At 33.7% G+C, this 18,255-nt stretch overlaps 1 protein-coding gene across 4 annotated transcripts in view; it reads left to right on the top strand.

Annotated features, from left to right (window-relative positions):
- Window positions 1-18,255, top strand: part of EMB (embigin) — a 138,978-nt gene that overhangs the window by 100,540 nt on the left and 20,183 nt on the right. For all 4 annotated transcript variants that reach the window (XM_051990596.1, XM_051990601.1, XM_051990605.1 and 1 more), the window contains one exon: window positions 9,685-9,792. In XM_051990596.1, the coding sequence (XP_051846556.1) occupies window positions 9,685-9,792 (108 nt within the window). The remainder of the gene's footprint in view (window positions 1-9,684; window positions 9,793-18,255) is intronic.

Raw genomic sequence — 18,255 nt, 5'->3', positions numbered from 1 at the left:
AAGAGTATTTCCTCTTTAGCAGGGGTCTTTTCTTGGGCACTATAGAAGGTGTATAAGAATTAGAGAGCTGAGAGAATAGTGATATCTAATCATGGCAAGAATGCAGCTGCTGGAGTAATTGAGTCTGCAAACCAATTACCCTGGCTTGGAATAAGTTTCTGTTTTGATGTCCTTTACAAAATAATCATAAGATTTGTCTGGCATGCTTTAATGGGGAATCCCCTTTCTCTCTACCTAGCCCCATGAACATGTATAACATGAAAGACCTTTAGCAGCAGCAGAGATGTTAACTCTCAATTCCTTCCCCAATTCTGAAAGTCTAGTGAGGGCAATGAATTTAGCCCTCTGAGCAAAGGTCCTAGGGAGAAATGGTTTAGCCCCTGAGATAATATTGAGGTTAGCAATGTAGTAGCCTACTTTTCTTTCCAGTCCTCAATAAAACTGGAACCATCTGTGAATCATTTCATCATCAGGAAAATCTTTCACATCAGGGTGACTAGAATAGACAAAATCTAAGATTTCCTCACAATTACGATTAATGCCATCTGACTATGTGGTATCAGGAATTGTAACTACATTGAGAGGGTGACACACTCTGGGGGTGTCCAACCTGATATTTAGTGAGCCTTCTACCACTAGCCAGCCACTGATGGCTTTTAGCTTCCAAAATTCTCTTAACCTTATGGGGAGTTAGAACTTCTGAAGGCTGGCCAAGAGTGAATTTGGTGGTTTTCTAAATGAAAGGACTGAGGTAGTGACTGCTCTGAGATAGGAAGCCCCCACAACGATCATGGGATCAAGAAAAGTAAGCCATAGACTTGTGATAAGATTCTAGGGATTGAATTAAACTAGACTTGGCTTTGTTGTTTATCAACATGAAAAGCGAAAGGTTTTTCCAAATTGTGCAGGGTAGATGCTGAGGCCATGGTCAATTGTGTCTTTCAATGTCTCAGAAATCTTGAGTTGGTTCAGTTCCTGGACTAGGGGCAATGAGTCAGGATCCTGAATAGAATTATAAAGACACTTTGCAATAACCCAAAATTGGATATCCAAAATCTACAAAATCTAGCCATTCTTAGAAAGGTATGATGCTGTTTCTTTGTGACTGGCTCAGGAAGTGACACAATGGCCTGTTTTCTCTCTGACATGAGAGATTGAGAGGTGGGAGTCAGTTCATGGCCCTGATATATAATAGATTAATAGGCAATGTGAGCCTTAGATAAAGACATAGTATAGTGTAAGAACCCAGGAAATTGAGATCTATGTGGTAGCAGGAAACAAAGTATGTCACAAGAATGTCTTGTAAATATTGAATCAGATAACTGTTCTAGGTCCCTTAAATCTTATCCTAAAGCCTGCCCAAATAGGTGGGGATGTCTTAGAAGCCTTGGGATTTGATTTCCTATGTTAATTGGTTGTAATTTGGCTCACCAGGAGTACTTGCTCAATTGCAAAAATAAATTGTGATTCTTTTTGGAGTGGTATGGTAAGATCTAGAGTAGAAAACCTTTGGGTATCTCCTGGAATCTGAATAAGGCTGGTATTGAGAGATTAGACACTTTCCAGTAAGGTTGGTAGAGGGATTAGGATGAATAAGAATAACAACTTCATTAATAGCTCTGAAATTGCAGTACTCCTCATTTGACTTTTTAATTGGGAGGATGGGAATATTACAAGGATGGAATCAGAAGCTCATACTTAAGGAATTTCTCAATCAGTGGTAGAAAGGCTCCCGGCCTCAGCCTTAATTAGGTATCGGCAATGGAGGGGGAGCACATTAGGATCATGGAGGCTCACTATGGCTGGGGTGGTATGAGTAACTGGAATTCCTTGGTCTCTGATGGAGGAGCCTTTTTCCTCCCAGATTTTAGATGGAATATGGGGGCAGCTTGAGAGGAATAGTAGAACTGCCCCCTAGACGTCTGAGAAGGGAGAACTGGGGCCCCACTTTCATCATTAGATCATGACTTAACAAAGGGCTAGGTGAGAGGAGAGAGGACAAGAAAGAAATCTTAAATAATATATCCCCAAACTGACAGGGGAAAGGGAAAATCTCAAACCATCTCTTAAGTTTCCCTTCAATCCCCATAATGTGATAGGGTAAGAGAGAGGTAGGGCTTTAGTGTAGAACAGAGTAAGTGTCTCCCATATCATTAAGAAAATTAATGGATTTATCTGCCACATCCAGAATTACCCTGGTTTGGACAAATAATGGAATGGGGGAGGGTGGTTGGGGGCTGGCCATATCCTGGGCCCCATTGTTCCTCGTCCTGAGCATATCAGAGTGTGTGGTAGTGGGAGGAGGCAGCTCAACTCCCTTACTGACATTCTTTCTTTCAGTAACCTTCTTGGTTGCAGATAGGGCATGGGCTTGGGGACTTTCTTCTAGGAGGGGTTTTCCCTGTACAAATGGCTCTATTTGTGAAATCAGAAACACAAATCCACTAGGGTCCTAGATATGGTAGCAGGCAAAATTTGAGTCTTTCTCTATACCTTGCCCCAGTCTTGTGGATCTGATCCTGTGCTATAGCTCAGGCCCTATTGTTATAAACCGCAAAAGCTGTCTCCAAAAGCTGGGCTTGGGAGTCTGGGGACCCATGACTAACTTCTACAGCTTCCTCTGAATGTTTGGGGCAAATTGATTAATAAAGTACTTGCTGAGGACAATAATCCCTTCAGGAAAAGTGTAATCTACAAGTCACCCTTAAAAGAAAGTGGGATTATCCTCAGCCCTCTTGGTAATTTGCTTAAGCTTTGCATATTTAACTTCTTTCTTAATCTGTTTTTTCATATCTTTAATAAGATAGGTCAGCATATGGTCCTTCTTTTCTTTGTCTTTGCTATCTACTTGGTGATCCTACCTAGGGTCTGCAAGTGCTACAGCATTAGCACTTGGGAAGTATCTACCTGAGGGGGAAAACTCAGTCATATCATAACCAAACTTCTGGGATAAATTCCAGTTTCTTTTTGTCTCCTCACTTGTGCAGAAGAAAGGGAAAATGTTATTAACATCTCTATAGGTAAGATCAAATTGGAGAGCAATGCCTTTAAAGCCCTCACTGAATTTAGTGAGGTCCTTAGAGTGATAGGTCAAGTTTTTCCTAAATTTGGGAAAGGCCAGACATTGAGAAAGGAACATGAGAAAAAGGCCCCACTCCTTGTGTGGGAAGATCTGAGGAGCAAAGATTGCTGGGAAGTTACAGAGTCTAACTCATCCTATGAAGGTCCAGGATATTAGTAAGAAGGTTGGGTAAAGGAAAGAATGCAGCAGGTTGCAAATTTACTGATAAGTGTTACTTGGCTCTTGAGGAGTGAGAACAAAGGCTTTGAGGATTGTAAGGAAGGGATCATTGAGAAGATCATATTGTTCCCCATCTTCTTTGTCTGGAACCCCTTTGCCTGGAGTAAATTTGACTAGGCACATCCTGAGCTGTTGCTACAGGGTTGTATCTTGAGAGAGAGCAAAAGGCCTGGACACAAGACTTCAGTCCACTTCCCTTTGTGGCAACAAAAATGATTTAGCTGAAAAAAATGGTGTTATAATTAAGGGAGCCTTTGGTACACACTACCTTTCCTGGTCTTCTAGATTATATTTGGGACTGGCTCTATTACAGTAATATACAAAGTATCTCCTTTTAAGGTCTGATAAACCAATTTTGTTCCATTTTTGTAGGAGTCAGTCTAATATAAAGTACTGTGGGATGGAAAAGGAAAGTCCCACTATTAAGCCTAAAAAAATCCTCATTTAAAGACACACACTTCTAGTCCTGTGTGGAGTGAGTAAATGAGCGCCGGTAATCAGGAATGCAGGGGCTCACATAACCTTAGCAGATAGTGTCCTCTAGTTAGAAGGAATTTGTTGGCATAGGAGCCCCAAAAGTCCCACTAACTTTTCCTATATGTACCTTTTTGGTGCTTGTGAAACATCTACTAAGTGTGTGTGGAGGGAGAGAAGGGATTACCTTGATTAGGAAAGAAACTGAGTCAAAGACTCCAGCCCCAAGTTGGGTACCAAAAATATTGGGGTTTAAACAGGTAATCTTCAATGTCATTTTAAGAACCCAGTACTCAGGCCCTCTCCAAATCAAGGAAAGGCATTTATTAAGATGTATTGATAGTCACATCCTCAGAATAGGATTATGTTCCTTTAAGGAGTTAGCAGCCAGGCAAAGCAAGATGACAATATTTATGGAATTTGATTACAGATAAATAGATTTTAAGGTTATAGAAAGAACTTGCTAACATGAGGAGCTCCTAAAGCCTTGATGGAACTATGCATGTGGTTATTCAGAATGCATAAGAAAAGCCCACTGGGGCTGTTGTTATTGTATGATAATGATCCAATAATTAACAAATAAAAATTGCCATAACTTCACCCAAAAGACAGTAAAGAATGCTAGCATGGGGGCACCATATTGGGGAAAGATTTATTGAGGTTTGTAGTTCAATGCCCTCTTCTGCATCCTGTTGGTGCTACTTTCTTATTGACTAATATCTAAATATATAGATGATATAAATACATATCATGTAGAACTGTACCAATCAGTGAGTGATTATACATTTCTATAAAGTTTGGACCAGGATGGGGGGGGGTGGCAAGCAGGAGTGTTTCTAAGGATTTTTGTGAGGTTTGGGCTGGGGGGGATAACAATCAGAATCTCATCAATATAATTGAAGATAGCTTTGATATCTTCATCTGAAAATTGCCTATTCATATCTTTTAAACATTTGTCAATTGGATGATTTTTACTTTTAAAAATATTTTTAATAAATGTAAATCAGTTCTTTATTGAGTAACGAGGCCTCTCTCAGAGATAGCTATTGCAAAAAATTTTCCCCTCCAGCTTTTCTGCTTTCTTTCTAATCTTGGTTGCATTGATTTTGTTTATTCAAAACTTTAAAAATTTAATATAATCAAAACATAGGTCCTTTCCCCTTTCCTTTCTAAAAGAAATTTAAAAAATTATTTGGGGTATATGAATGTTATGGAATATTATTGTTCTATAAGAAATGATCAGCAGGATTATTTCAGAGAGGTCTGGAGAGACTTACATGAGCTGATGCTGAGTGAAATGAGCAGGACCAGGAGATCATTGTACATGACAACAATGATATTATACAATGATTAATTCTGATGAGCACGACTCTTTCCAACAATGAGATGATTGATGCCATTTCCAATGATCTTGTGATGAAGAGTGCCAGCTACACTCAGAAAGAGGATTGTAGGAGCTGAATGTGGATCACAATATAACATTTCCCCTCTTTTTGTTGTTGTTCGCTTGCATTTTGTTTTCTTACTCATTTACTTTCTTTTTTTGATCTGATTTCTCTTGTGCAGCAAGAGAATTGCATAAATATGTTTAAACATATTGGATTTAACATATATTTTAACATGGAGGAAGGGTGGGGGTAAGGAGGAGAATATCTGAAACACAAGGCTATGCAAGGGTCAATGTTATCAAATTATCCATGCATATGTTTTGAAAATAAGCTTTATTAAAATATTTTATCATGTTTAACATATGGTTTTCTTGCCATCTAGAGGAGGCGATGGGGAAAGGGAGGGAAAATTGGAACACAAGGTTTTGCAAGGGTCAGTATTGAAAAATTATTCATGAATATGTTTTGAAAATAAAAAGTTTTAATAAAAAAAACATGCAAAAATTTTTTTGAGATACAGACCTAGCAGTGATATTGCTGGGTCAAAGGTTAGGATGATTTTATAATCCTTTGGGTATTGTACTAATGGTGCCTTCTTATTACAATTTTCACATATTGTCTCCAACATTTGTTATTTTTCTTTTCTATCATCTTAATGAATCTAATAGGTGGTACCTCATAGTTGTTTTAATTTGTTTCTCTAATCTAGAGTGATTTAGAGCATTTTTATATGATTGTAGATAATTTTGATTATTTTGTCTGAAAATTGTCTTTTCATATCCTTTGGCCTTTTATCAATTGGGGAATGTTCTCATTTTTATAAATTTGACCAAGTTCTCTATATTTGAGAAATGAGGCTTTTATCAGAGAAACTTGCTGTACTTTTTCATTCTTAAAATTGCTAATTATATATTTTTTCCATTTTATTTCTCTATTTATCCTTCTCTTTCTATCTTTGTCTCTCTCCCTATTCTTGTCTCTTTCTCTGCCCCCTCTGTTTTTTACCCTCTCCATCTTTAAAAGTATTTTACATGTGATCTTTACCTTCCCCAGTTTTATCTTTCTTCTATCAGCATTCTCCTCCCCTTCTCTTATCTTTTCCCCCTCTACTTTCTTGTGTGGTGAAATAGATTTTTGTATTCAACTGAGTGTGTATGTTCTGTACCTATTACAATTAGAGTAAGGTTCAGACATTCCCCTGAACTTCCCCCATCTTCCTCTCTGTTATAAAAAATCTTTCACACCTCTTTTACGGAAGGTAATTTATGCCTTTCCTCCTTCAAAAGCATTTTTCTTTCTCATTCCTTATTTTCATCATAATTATTATTATTAAATTTTAAAGTAAGCATCCCATTATAGTCAACTCATACTCACTTCCTTTATATATACACTCTCTTAATTGCCTTAATAATGAGAAAATTCTTAGGAGTTACAAGTATTATCTTCCCATGTAGGAATTTAAACAATTTAACCATAATTATTATATCCCTTATGATTTTTCTTTACTGTTTATCTTTTCATACTTCTCTTAAGTCTTGTATTTGAAAAGTCAAATTTTCTATTCATTTCTGGGCTTTTCATTAGGTCTGCTTGAAAATCTTCATTGGATTATCCATTTCTCCAAAATAATTAAACTCAGTTTTGCTGGGGAGAAAATCCTAGCTGTTTTCCCTTCTGAATATCATATTCTAAGCCCTGTGATTTTTTCATGTAGAAACTACAAATTTTCTTTATCCTGATTTTGATTCCATGATTTTTTAATTGTTTCTTTCTGGATGCTTGTAATATTTTCTCCTTGACCTGAGAGCTCTGATATAATTTTGTTATGATATTCCTGGAAGTTTTCATTTTGGAGATTTATTTCAGTAAATGATTAGTGGATTCTTTCAATTTCTATTTTGCCCTCTGGTTCTGAAATATTAGAACAATTTTCTTTGATAGTTTCTTGGGAGGTGATGTTTAAGTACTTTTTTTGATCATGACTTTCAAGTAGTCCAAAAATTTTTAAATTTTTTTCTCCTGGATCTGTTTTCCAGATCAGTTATTTTTTCCCAAATAAATGTTTTATATTGTCTTCAATTTTTCTTTTTATTCCTTTTTATTTTTGTTTTATTCTTTCTTGGTGTCTCATGAAGTCCTTAGTTTCCATTTGCTCCATTCTTATTTTCAAGGAATTATTTTCTTCATTGAAATTTTGTACCATTCCAACAATGAGATGATTGATGACAATTCCAATGATCTTTGTAATGAAAAGAGCCATCTACCCTCAGAGAGAGGATTGTAGAGCAGTTCTCTTTTCCATTTAGCCAATTCTACTTTTTAATTCTTCAATGAAATTTTGTACATATTTACTCATGGGGTCAATTCTGTTCTTTAAGTACTATTCTGTGGATTTTTGATCCTCTTTTAAACTATTTGGCTTATTTTTTTTAAGGTGTTATTTTCATCAGCATTGTTTTTTGTGCCTTCTTTACCAAACTGTTGATTGTTTTATTTCTTAGATTTCTTTCATCATTGTAATATCTTTTCCTACATCTCTCATTTCATTGTTAAATCCTTTTTGAGGTCTTTTAGAAATTTGGGGGGATTAAGGTCTGGTATTCATATTTTTTCTTTGAGACTTTAGATAGATGTTTTTGTTGTCTTCTGAATTTGTGTTTTGATGCATCCTGTCTCCTTAGTAACTTTTTGTGGACAGGATTTTTTGTTGTTGTTATTGTTGCTTACTCATTTTCCCTATCTATTTCTTAACTTTATATTAAAGTTGGGGTTTGCTCCTGGGCTGGAGGAGGCACTGTTCCATGTTTCAGTTTCTTTGTGCAGTTAGTTCTGGAGGTCTGTAAACTTTCAGTTTTTCCAAGGTTGTATGATCTAAGGAAAGGTGTATTTACTACTCTCCTGATCAATGTTCTAGTCTGTGAATGACCACAAGATCTCTTTTCTTCCCTGGAATTGCAACCTGCTCTCTTGGGCTATAAATTGTGGTTTGTTAGTGCTCCTCCTCACCCTGGGACTTTGACTCACAAATGTAACTTGACGGAACATGGGCAATGCAACAGCAGTGCCAGCAAAGAGACCACTGTAATTTTCTAATTAGATGTTCACCCTTTCCCACCTCCCTTTTACTATCTCTGTGAAGAGAGCTCCTGAAGCTGCTGTTGTTTCTGCTGTGTTGTGTTGACTCTGCACAGATCTCCTGCTTGATGTAACAAATTTCTCCTACCTATCTTTTATGTTTTCTTAGATCAGAAAAATACTTTACCCTGACTTTGTTGGCTCTACTGCTCTAAAATCTGAGTCATTATTTAAAAATTCTTTGGGGATGAATGTTTGCGCTGATTATCTGGGTGGCTGACCCTTAATCTGCTATCTTGGCTCCTCCTGGCATTGTTTTTAAAAAAAGGTAAGGAGAGAGAATTCAGGAATCCTGCAAATAAAGGACTGATGAGGATTGAAAAGGCCTTTGAGGAAAAACTGAGAAGTTGAAATTACTACTTGAATATTTCACTAACAAGATTCTTAAATAAGTAGATAACATAGAGAAACAGAACATCAGCATGCAAGACTATCACACATTACTTATTTTCTTTTCATCTTTACATTTTAAGGTGCTTGCTGTACTCTAGTAGTATCAAACTTGGATAGAAATGAAACTCTGTGGGTAACATATAGATTTCGAGAACCCACCAATTAATATTATATTATATAGTATTTTTATTGATTTTGTTAAACATTTTCCAGATCTATTTTAATCTAGCTGGGCTTAAGTTTTATACCTCAGCTATAGTCTTTTCGACTTTATCTCTGATCTCTCTTCTCTGTTTGGCTTCTCGCTGTTTCTACATCCTATAATTTTCTGTATTATTTCCTTCCTCTCATTGCATTCTTACTAACATTGTCTGTTGTGAATATGGTTTGTTCTTCTGAGGTTGTAGGTTATATCTAAGTTTGGGCTGGAGGCAGCTCTAACCAAACCAATTGCTAAATTTGTAATGAAAGCTTTTAAACCTGGGAAATAGGCAAATGTTACAAATCAGGGCTTAATATACCTTTTTTTTTCATCATCTAGACTTTAAAAAGTGATGGAGAAAATATTATTAATGTTAAACTTAAACTCTTTTGAACTTTTTCTTTTTAAAATGGAGTTAGTTGTTTAAACATTTATCAGTTCACCTTTGACTACATTGAGGCAATAGCATTTAAAAATAAAATGAAATCACTACATGGAAGCCTGGGAAAAACAGTAAGGATTATTATTTATGATGAATTATGTATAATTTTTAAAAAAGGAAATAGTTTATTTTAACAATATTTTTCTTGTTAGTTATAAATTAAACCAAAAACCCAACCTGCAGAAACCATCTATTTTTAATCATTTTCTCTTCAGTTTATAAGTTGTAAATAGTATGTTGTTTTAGCTGATAGAAATCAGTTTTTCAAAGAATTAGCTGATACACATACATATGTTATGTATCTTAGATGGTATGGAGAGTAACAATCATGTTTTTCATTTTTTAATAGATACAGATTTTACAACTCAAGCCCCCACAGAAGGACCTACAGACTGGAGTGAGGAAAATGTGACATATCCAGAGTTAATTTCTATGGAGGCAACCCTGTTGTTGATAGGTAAATCTATGGCGTTGTACACATATCAAAATTTTGTAATTTTCTTTTTTCTGTTTTAATCCACTTGGAATTGGTAAAATAAAACATTCATTTGGATTAATTACTAATCTTGCTACATTTATCTTTTCAAAATACTCAAAATCCATTGTGACATACTAAATTTTAAATGTCATTCAACTGAAACTATGAGTGTCATATCTCCTTCCATGGTGACCTTTGCTACTAAAAGGGAATCAACCCATGTCACAATAACTGGCCTTCTGTTTTTCTAGTGGAAATGACTAATCCAAGAGCATTTTAGCAAAGCAAAGTCCTATAGTATTGACCACATGGATACTTTGAACATATCAAAGTATTCAATGGCAAAAAAAAAACCCCAAACCAAACCAAAGCAAAAAACTCATAATGATAATAGCTGGAATTTGTTTAATGCTTTAAGTTTGTAAAAAGCTTTATATTTAGAATGTCCTAAACATCTATTAAAACTAGACTTTTGGTACATCCTCTATAGTAATTCATTTGGTGCTCATAAAAAGGTAGGTTTTCTTATTACTGTCATTTTACAGATGATTGAGATACAGAGGGATTAAGAGACTTGCATGAGGGTCACACAGGAAGTGTTATGGCAGGATTTGAAATCAGATCATTCTGATTCCCAATCAGTCCACTATACCACCTAAAGAGCTCTCAGTATCTTTACAGTGTCAACTTTGTTCCTTTGAAAAAGACTTCCCAAACCTCACATTCACAGGGCAAATCACAAAATATCAACATTTATAGCACATTAATTGTTTCCCTTCCTCCCTCCATATAAATTATCTCTTTCAACTTTTAGGCATCCTTATTTCAAGAATATTAGATTCTTTGAGCTGGTGCCACATTTTCCATTAGGCCTTTCCTGAGCCCTCTAAATTGTTATTGCCTCTTGTCAGTGTTCCCTGCCCAAACAATATTATATTTGCTTTGTAGAGATTTTGCATTTACTTATCTGTATACATGTTGTTTTCCTCAATAGAATATAAAGATAGGGACTTTCCCTCCTATCTAACCCTAGTGCCTAACACTAAGTCTAGCATATAAAGTGTTTAATAAAACCTTATTGACTGATTTGCAGGGTAATTCTTTCAATAACAGTTCTTAACAATAAGAGTAATTAGTTTTAATTTGGCACATTAAAGAAAAATGGAAGTTTTTGTTACCTGATACATTCAAATAGTATGATAAATTAAAAAAAAATATTTTCAATTGCTTAAAGCTATTTTTGCAATTGCATTTGCAGGGACATAAATATAGTTAGACACATTTTCAAACTGAATATTTACTTATATTGTTTAAATGTATTTAATAGGCATCAGATATTCTTCCTGATGCCACTTTCTGAGATCAAAGTGATAAAAATATCATTGATATCTTTATTTCAGATTTTTGATTGCCTATATACAGTTATTGTACATAACTGCTTATTCCAAATTTCCTATCTTGCTATTTAGTCTGATAATTTTTTCTCTTTTGTAACCATTCAGTAAACTTCAATTGTCTACTTTTTTGCTTCTAGGACCAAATATAAAATCTTCTTTTTGGCATATGAAGACCTTTATAACTTGCTGTGCCTTCATCTTTCCTTTATTCTTATATGTTATATTTGCTTCAAACTCTGCAATCCAGTGACACTGGCTTCCTTGCAGTTCTTTATAAGACATTATTTCTGGAATTTATTGGTTGACCCCCATGCCTAGACTCCTTCCTCATCCTTGATTTTTGGCTTCTCTGGCTTTTTTCAAGTCCTAGCTAAAACTCCATCTTCTATAAGAAGCCTTTCTGACCTACTTGATTTCTAGTACCTTTCCTCTGTGGTTTAATCCTAATTTATCCTACATATAACTTGTTTACACATAATTGTTTGAATTTTAGCTCTTCTCATTAGACTGTGAGTTCTTTCCCTAGTGGTTAGCATAGTATCTGATACATTATGGTTTATTAATAAATTTATTGACTGAATTCATTGTTCTTTACATGATAGTAATCATTCACTTACGGGTTACTTGATGTTTAGTTTATCTTTTTTTTTCATTTCTTTTTTGCCTCTTCTGGACATTTAATAGCTGGTCCTTTAGGTGGAAACAGTTTGGTATATACCTATCTAGTATAGGGGACTGAAGAATGGAGAGCAAAGTAGCTAGAAAAGAAATCACCTATATTTTTAAAAAGTTCATATTTAGGCCTGTGAATTCATGTTTCTTTTCTCTTCATTTTTTTTTTCTTTTCCCACTAGCTCTACCTTGATTTGATTGTTCCAAGTAAAGTGGCTTCTCCCTCTCTCTGTCTCTGTCTCTCTCTCTTTTTCTCTCTCTCTTTCTATACATACACATGTGTATATACACACAAACACACATATATATTTACATATAGACATAGACATATATATGCATATGCATATACTGATTCAAACACTATTTCTCAAATGCCAATAGATGGATGAATTTGCCAGCTACTGGTTTAACATCACTTCTAATGGAAACTATTAGTCTTAGTGCTTTTGTGTTTAAAAGGGGAATCAGTAGACTTCTTTCTCTTTTTAGAAATTTAGGTGAAAAGGCAAACAGCAAAGGGGAAATAAAAGGCAAGATGTGATGGTGTTTTGAGAATCTAGAGAAAAATGATTGTAGGATATCTGGATTCTGGTAAATTGCAAGTGAATTGGTTGTTGACATTCAATGCTCTTTTCTCATATGCCCTGATAAGAGAACTTGTAGTAAAAAGTGTGGTAAACCAATATGGTAGGGACATTGTAAGAAAAAGACAGGAGCTGGCAATGTCTAAACTCTAAATTTTGTATGTATTGTGTAGTTTAAGTAGTAGGGTGTGTTAACTGGATGTTTTTAATCACTTTGGATTACCTTTGTTTTAGTAAAATCATTTGAAAAAAATAGTAGCAAGTCTAAGTAATGATTAAGGCAATGTATTTAACCATTGAAACAACTTTTCTTTAACTGGTGATGCACTAAGTTTTGAAATACTACTCTATTCTTTTTGCTGTGGAGCAATGATTGTGCAAGAATTGGGCTATTATTCATTGCCATTCACTAACAATTACTATTCAACTGTTGAAAATAAGTGTAGAAATACATTATTAAAACATAAGCAGAAACATTTACCACTTTGTCATGTCTCCAAAATGACAAAACACTTGCATCTGAAATCAATTTTTAAAATGGAGAAATAACAGAGTAAATGTTTTAATGTCTATTACAAGTGCTAACAGTGAGCCAAGAGCATTCTCTAGCAGGAAATATGGCTTAAATCTTCACTTGAATAGTTATAAGGTAACCAAAATTTCTCAGTATTTGCTAAATGGCTTTGAAAAATGTAGCCTCAATTATGTAAGCTTTCCAGATTTTCTTGCATTGTTAAAACTACATGTGTCTGTGCCTAGAAAAAAAAGTCTGTTTCTGTCTAGTATATTACCTTTGTTCTTGTTCCCATATATTCTAGGCATATATTACAAATAGATGCTTTTGGGTATATAATTTATATTGTTTTCTGCATACACATATTATGCATATACTCATAGTGTATATCTTAGTACTTACACATGCAGCATGCTGGGGATAGCCTGTCCCCTACCTCTTTTTGTTGATTAGCCAAAGTATGGCTACCTAATGTTCATGGTATTCAGTGCATCCATACTTGTGAAGTTACAGCTCACAAATACCCACTGATATGTTTGATAAAGTATAAAATATAAAAAAAACCAATATCAGCATTTTAAGTTTTGCAAAACACTTTACAAATATCTTCTTTTATCTGCTCTATGATCTTGGGGGATGGGTACCATTATCTTTCCACTTTTCATATACGGAAGCTGAAATCAAAGTCACATTAAATGAAGTGATCAGATTTACATGCCTATTAAGTATTTGAGGCTGCGTTTGAACTCAGATCTTCCTGACTCTCCAGCCAATAGGGTTCCCCCTGATAGCTTCATGTCTTTCAATAATCAGCCAGAAGACATAGCGCATTAAGAAAAATAGTGATGCATTATCTTTCCCATAAATCTGGGCTGCATTCTCTCATAAATATTCTCCCTCCTGAGATTAGACAGTCACAGAGATTACAAGTTTCATGCTTCTGATTTTCTGTGTTTTAATATGATGCTGCACATGATCTCTTGCCCTGGAACATCCATCTTCCCATGCTGCCTTCCTTCACTGGTATATCCCTCTGTTGTGCTTCTCCTTTCTCCCACTGATGAGTTGCTTCAGGGACCTTTGTTTTCTTATGGGGATCAGGTGAGCACATCCTTCATTCCCTTTGCTACTGTGCTTCTGACATTTTTGAACTCCCACACCATATCCCACAATCCTTGCTTTCCTCCCTTTTGCATGTTAGCTTTCTATTAAATTTTAAACTCCCTGAAAGGCAAAAACTGTATATTTCCTTGTATTTGTATGCCTAACTCTTAGCAGAGTTCTTGGCACTTAATACACACTTAATGGCCTATCTTAAGGCATATAATTTAACTTTATTTATTTTAAAGTATGCAATTCAACTTTAAAATTTTAAAGTATGCAATTCATCTTTAAAATAAGATCTACATAATAGATTTGAAATTTTGGGCACTACTCTCCTGTTCTATAATGTCTGTAAAAATGATTATTTTAATTAGTATTTAAGTTTAGAATCAGATTTTAAAATATTTAAAACCCTTTGATATTTATTAATGATGGTTATCCAAAACAATGATGAAAGTTTTTGTTTCAGTTCTTGTCTCCAAAACAAAAGGATTTTTTAAAAAAACATAAAAGAGGATAATGTCACAAAATCAGAAATTAGACTTGATTTTCTTGCTATAAGAAACTCATACATGAAGAAATTAATTATATATATTAAATATTATACATAATATACATAAAATATATATATTAAAGATATATTTTAAAGATACACAATTCAAAAGTACTCAGTAGAGAGAGTGCCAGGCCTGGAATCAGGAAAACCTGAGTTCAAATATGACCTCATACATTTAGTACCTGTGTGACCCAGGGCAAATCACTTAACTGTTTACCTCAGTTTCTTCAGCTGTACAATGAGTTTGAGAAGGAAAAGGAAATAGCAAACCATACCATTATCTTTGTCAAGAAAACTCCAGAGTCTGATGTGACTGAAATGTTTAAATAACAGCAACGAAAAACAACACTATAATTCAAAATACAACTTTTAAAGATTCTCCACTTATTATTGCTTCTGGCCTTTCTTTTTTCTGTTCTTTTCTTGGATGAGGTGATCCTAGCTATCCTTAGTTTCCCTTATTTAAAAAATAATAAATAAAACAAAAGTCTTTAAAACAACTATTCATAATAAAGCAAAACAAATATTTGTATTGACGATGTCCAAAAATGTGTACATCTCATTCTGCATCTTGAGTCTCCAATCTCAGGAAATGTAGAGAACACTTCATCATTGGTACTCTTGAATTGTGGTTGTATATTGCATTGATAAGAGTTCATAAGCATTTCTTTTTAAAATTTAATTTATTTTATTCTGAACTTAAGAAATAAAACAAGTATTTCCATGACATGACAGAGTAGGAAAAAAAGATTATTGCCTATGAAAATGTAATTCTATTATGTAAAACTTGCTGTTCCTTTTAAATATATAAAGTTATTATGTAAATTTTTTCTTTTTTTCTCCTCTCCTCAATTTTGCTCTAAAAATGGGTACCATTAGACACAAATATGCATGTGTATATATGTGTGTGTATATATATACATATATATATGTATATATATACACACACACATACATATATATATACACATACCTTTATATATATATATATACATATATATATATATATATATACATATATATATATATGTATGTAAAACTATTATATATATATTTTTATTGGTCAGTTCTTTCTCTGGATACATATAGTGTCTTCCTCATAGAAAGTCCTTTGTAGTAAATTTGAGTATTTTTCAAAGTGACTTAATCACTCAGAGTCATTCTTAGAACCATATTGCTCTTACTGTGTAGCACATTCTCTTGGTTCTGCTCATATTATTATTTGTTATTTCCTGCTAGTCTATCTGTTTTTCCCCTAAGATTATTAAACTCATTTCTTATAGTATAGTACTATTCCATCACAAGCATATATCCACAATTCGTTTAGCCATTCCCTAATTGACAGGCAACTGTGCCTTTTCCAGTTCTTTGCCAACATAAAAGAAAGCTGTTATAATTATTTTAGAACATGTAGGTCCTTTTCCTTTGCACCTAATTACATAGGGAAAAGAGACTTAATAGTAGTATTGCTGGGTCAAAAGGCATATACAGTTTAGTAACTCTTTGGGCATAATTCTAGATTTCCTTGCAAAATGGTTAAATTCATTCATGGTTCTACTACCAATGGTGAATATATCCCCAGTTTTCTATATCCCTTCCAATATTTGTCACTTTCCCCTTTGATAATTTTAGCTAATCTGATAAATATAAAATGTTATCTCAAGATTAATTTGCATTTTTCTGAACACTAATGGTTTTCAGCTTTTTTTTTTTTCACATGACCATAAATTGTTTTGATTTCTTAACTGGAAAACTGCCTGTTCATATCTTTTGATCATTTATCAATAAATTTATCAATTTATCCTTTCAAACAGGCCTGTGTGTATATTTTCTGAATATTTGATCCCTTTTTATCACTAATAATCTACTTTTTTCCAGTGAATGCTTAATTGAGTATTGTATTATACAGAACTAACACTTCAATTTATTTTAAAGAGGGATAGGAAGACTCAGAATGAGAACAAGGACATTGTTGTTAGAGAAAAAATAAAGAGGCACATTTGATTTGTATACTTATGAATTTGAAAAAGTTCTCTACATATTTGAGATATAAAACCTTTATCTAAGGAATTGTTTTTTAAATCCTCCCTCACCTCACCACCAATTTTCTATTTTCTTTCTGCTTACATTTGTTTAATTTGTACAAAAAAACTTTGTAATTTAATATAATCTAAATTATCCATTTTATACCTCATACTGCTTTCTATTTCTTCTTTATTCATAAATTTTTCCCCTAATATTTTCCATATTCTTCAGATTTTCTTGTAAATATCTCTTTATATAGAGGTAATGTATTCATTTTGGCCATATCTTGCTAAGTGATACACGATATTGTTCAAGGCCCAATTTCTGCCAAACTGCTTTCCAGTTTTCTCAACAATTTTTACAATAATATTCTAAAAATTTAAGTATTTATACTTGTTAAATGCAACATTATTGTAATCATTTCTTAAATATTTCAAAGTTCTTTGTCTTTATAGTATTTTTGTTATTATGAATTGCTCTCCTGATTCTTTTCACTAATTCTGTATCAGTTTATAAAAGTTTTCCTAGATTTGCCTCTCGTGACTTCTTATTGTAAAATAATACACCACAAACCATAATTAGTTCAGTCATTTCAAAGAGGGTAGTGCATCACCTTTTTTGTGTGTTTAGTTCTTTAGACTTTCAATTTACAAAATTTGCAAAGTAACTATTTCCAATTTAAGAGCCCTTTTCCTTTCAAACAGGTCTGTGTGTATATTTTCTGAATATTTGATCCCTTTGTATCACTAATAATCTACTTTTTTCCAGTGAATGAGTATTGTATTATACAGAACTAACACTTCAATTTATTTTAAAGAGGGATAGGAAGACTCAGAATGAGAACAAGGACATTGTTGTTAGAGAAAAAAATAAAGAGGCACATGTTTTAATCTTCCTTCAAAGTGCTCTCCACACTCTAATTTCCTGGTGGAATGAAAGAAAAATAGTGTGTTGGGAAAGGAAGTTTGAACGAAGAGATGATGATTGAATCATTTCTCTTACTATGGGTAGCACATATTGATTACTATGAGCTAATGTTTAGTATACAATTTCATAACTCAAAAGTTGCCCATAGCTGCTGTGCCTCTGCTTTATCTTGAATATTCTACCCTCCAACTTCTACTTTTCCAAATTCTACCTATCTTTCAAGATTGAGTTTAAGTTCTAATGCTTCGATCAAAGATCGGCAATGCTCTTGTCATTCTTTCTGACCTCAGAATTACAGTAGCAAAATGATAACAATAGCTGACAAAAATAGAACTTTGCAGTTATAGATCATATTAAACACATTATCCAACTGTCCTTACACGATGACAGCACAAAGTACAAGGTGGATATATCATTACCTCCATTTTATAAATAAGGAAACTAACCTAGAGATTTTCTTTGTTCAAATTTCAGCATTCAGCAAATTTCAAACTCAAAAGACTTTGAACAAATATATAATAGATATAATAGATCTTTAGATATAATAGATAATAGATATAATAAAATTGAAGTAAGACTTAAAATCTAGATCTTTTCACATCAAATCTTGGATTCTTTATTTTAATATACTGTTTTAGAAGTGATCTACCCTTTTTGGTAATC

This window comes from Antechinus flavipes, chromosome 1, assembly GCF_016432865.1.
Source record: "Antechinus flavipes isolate AdamAnt ecotype Samford, QLD, Australia chromosome 1, AdamAnt_v2, whole genome shotgun sequence".
NCBI lineage: Eukaryota > Metazoa > Chordata > Mammalia > Dasyuromorphia > Dasyuridae > Antechinus > Antechinus flavipes.
Note: the sequence above shows the minus strand (reverse complement) of the source record. Positions and strands in the feature narration are given on the sequence as shown.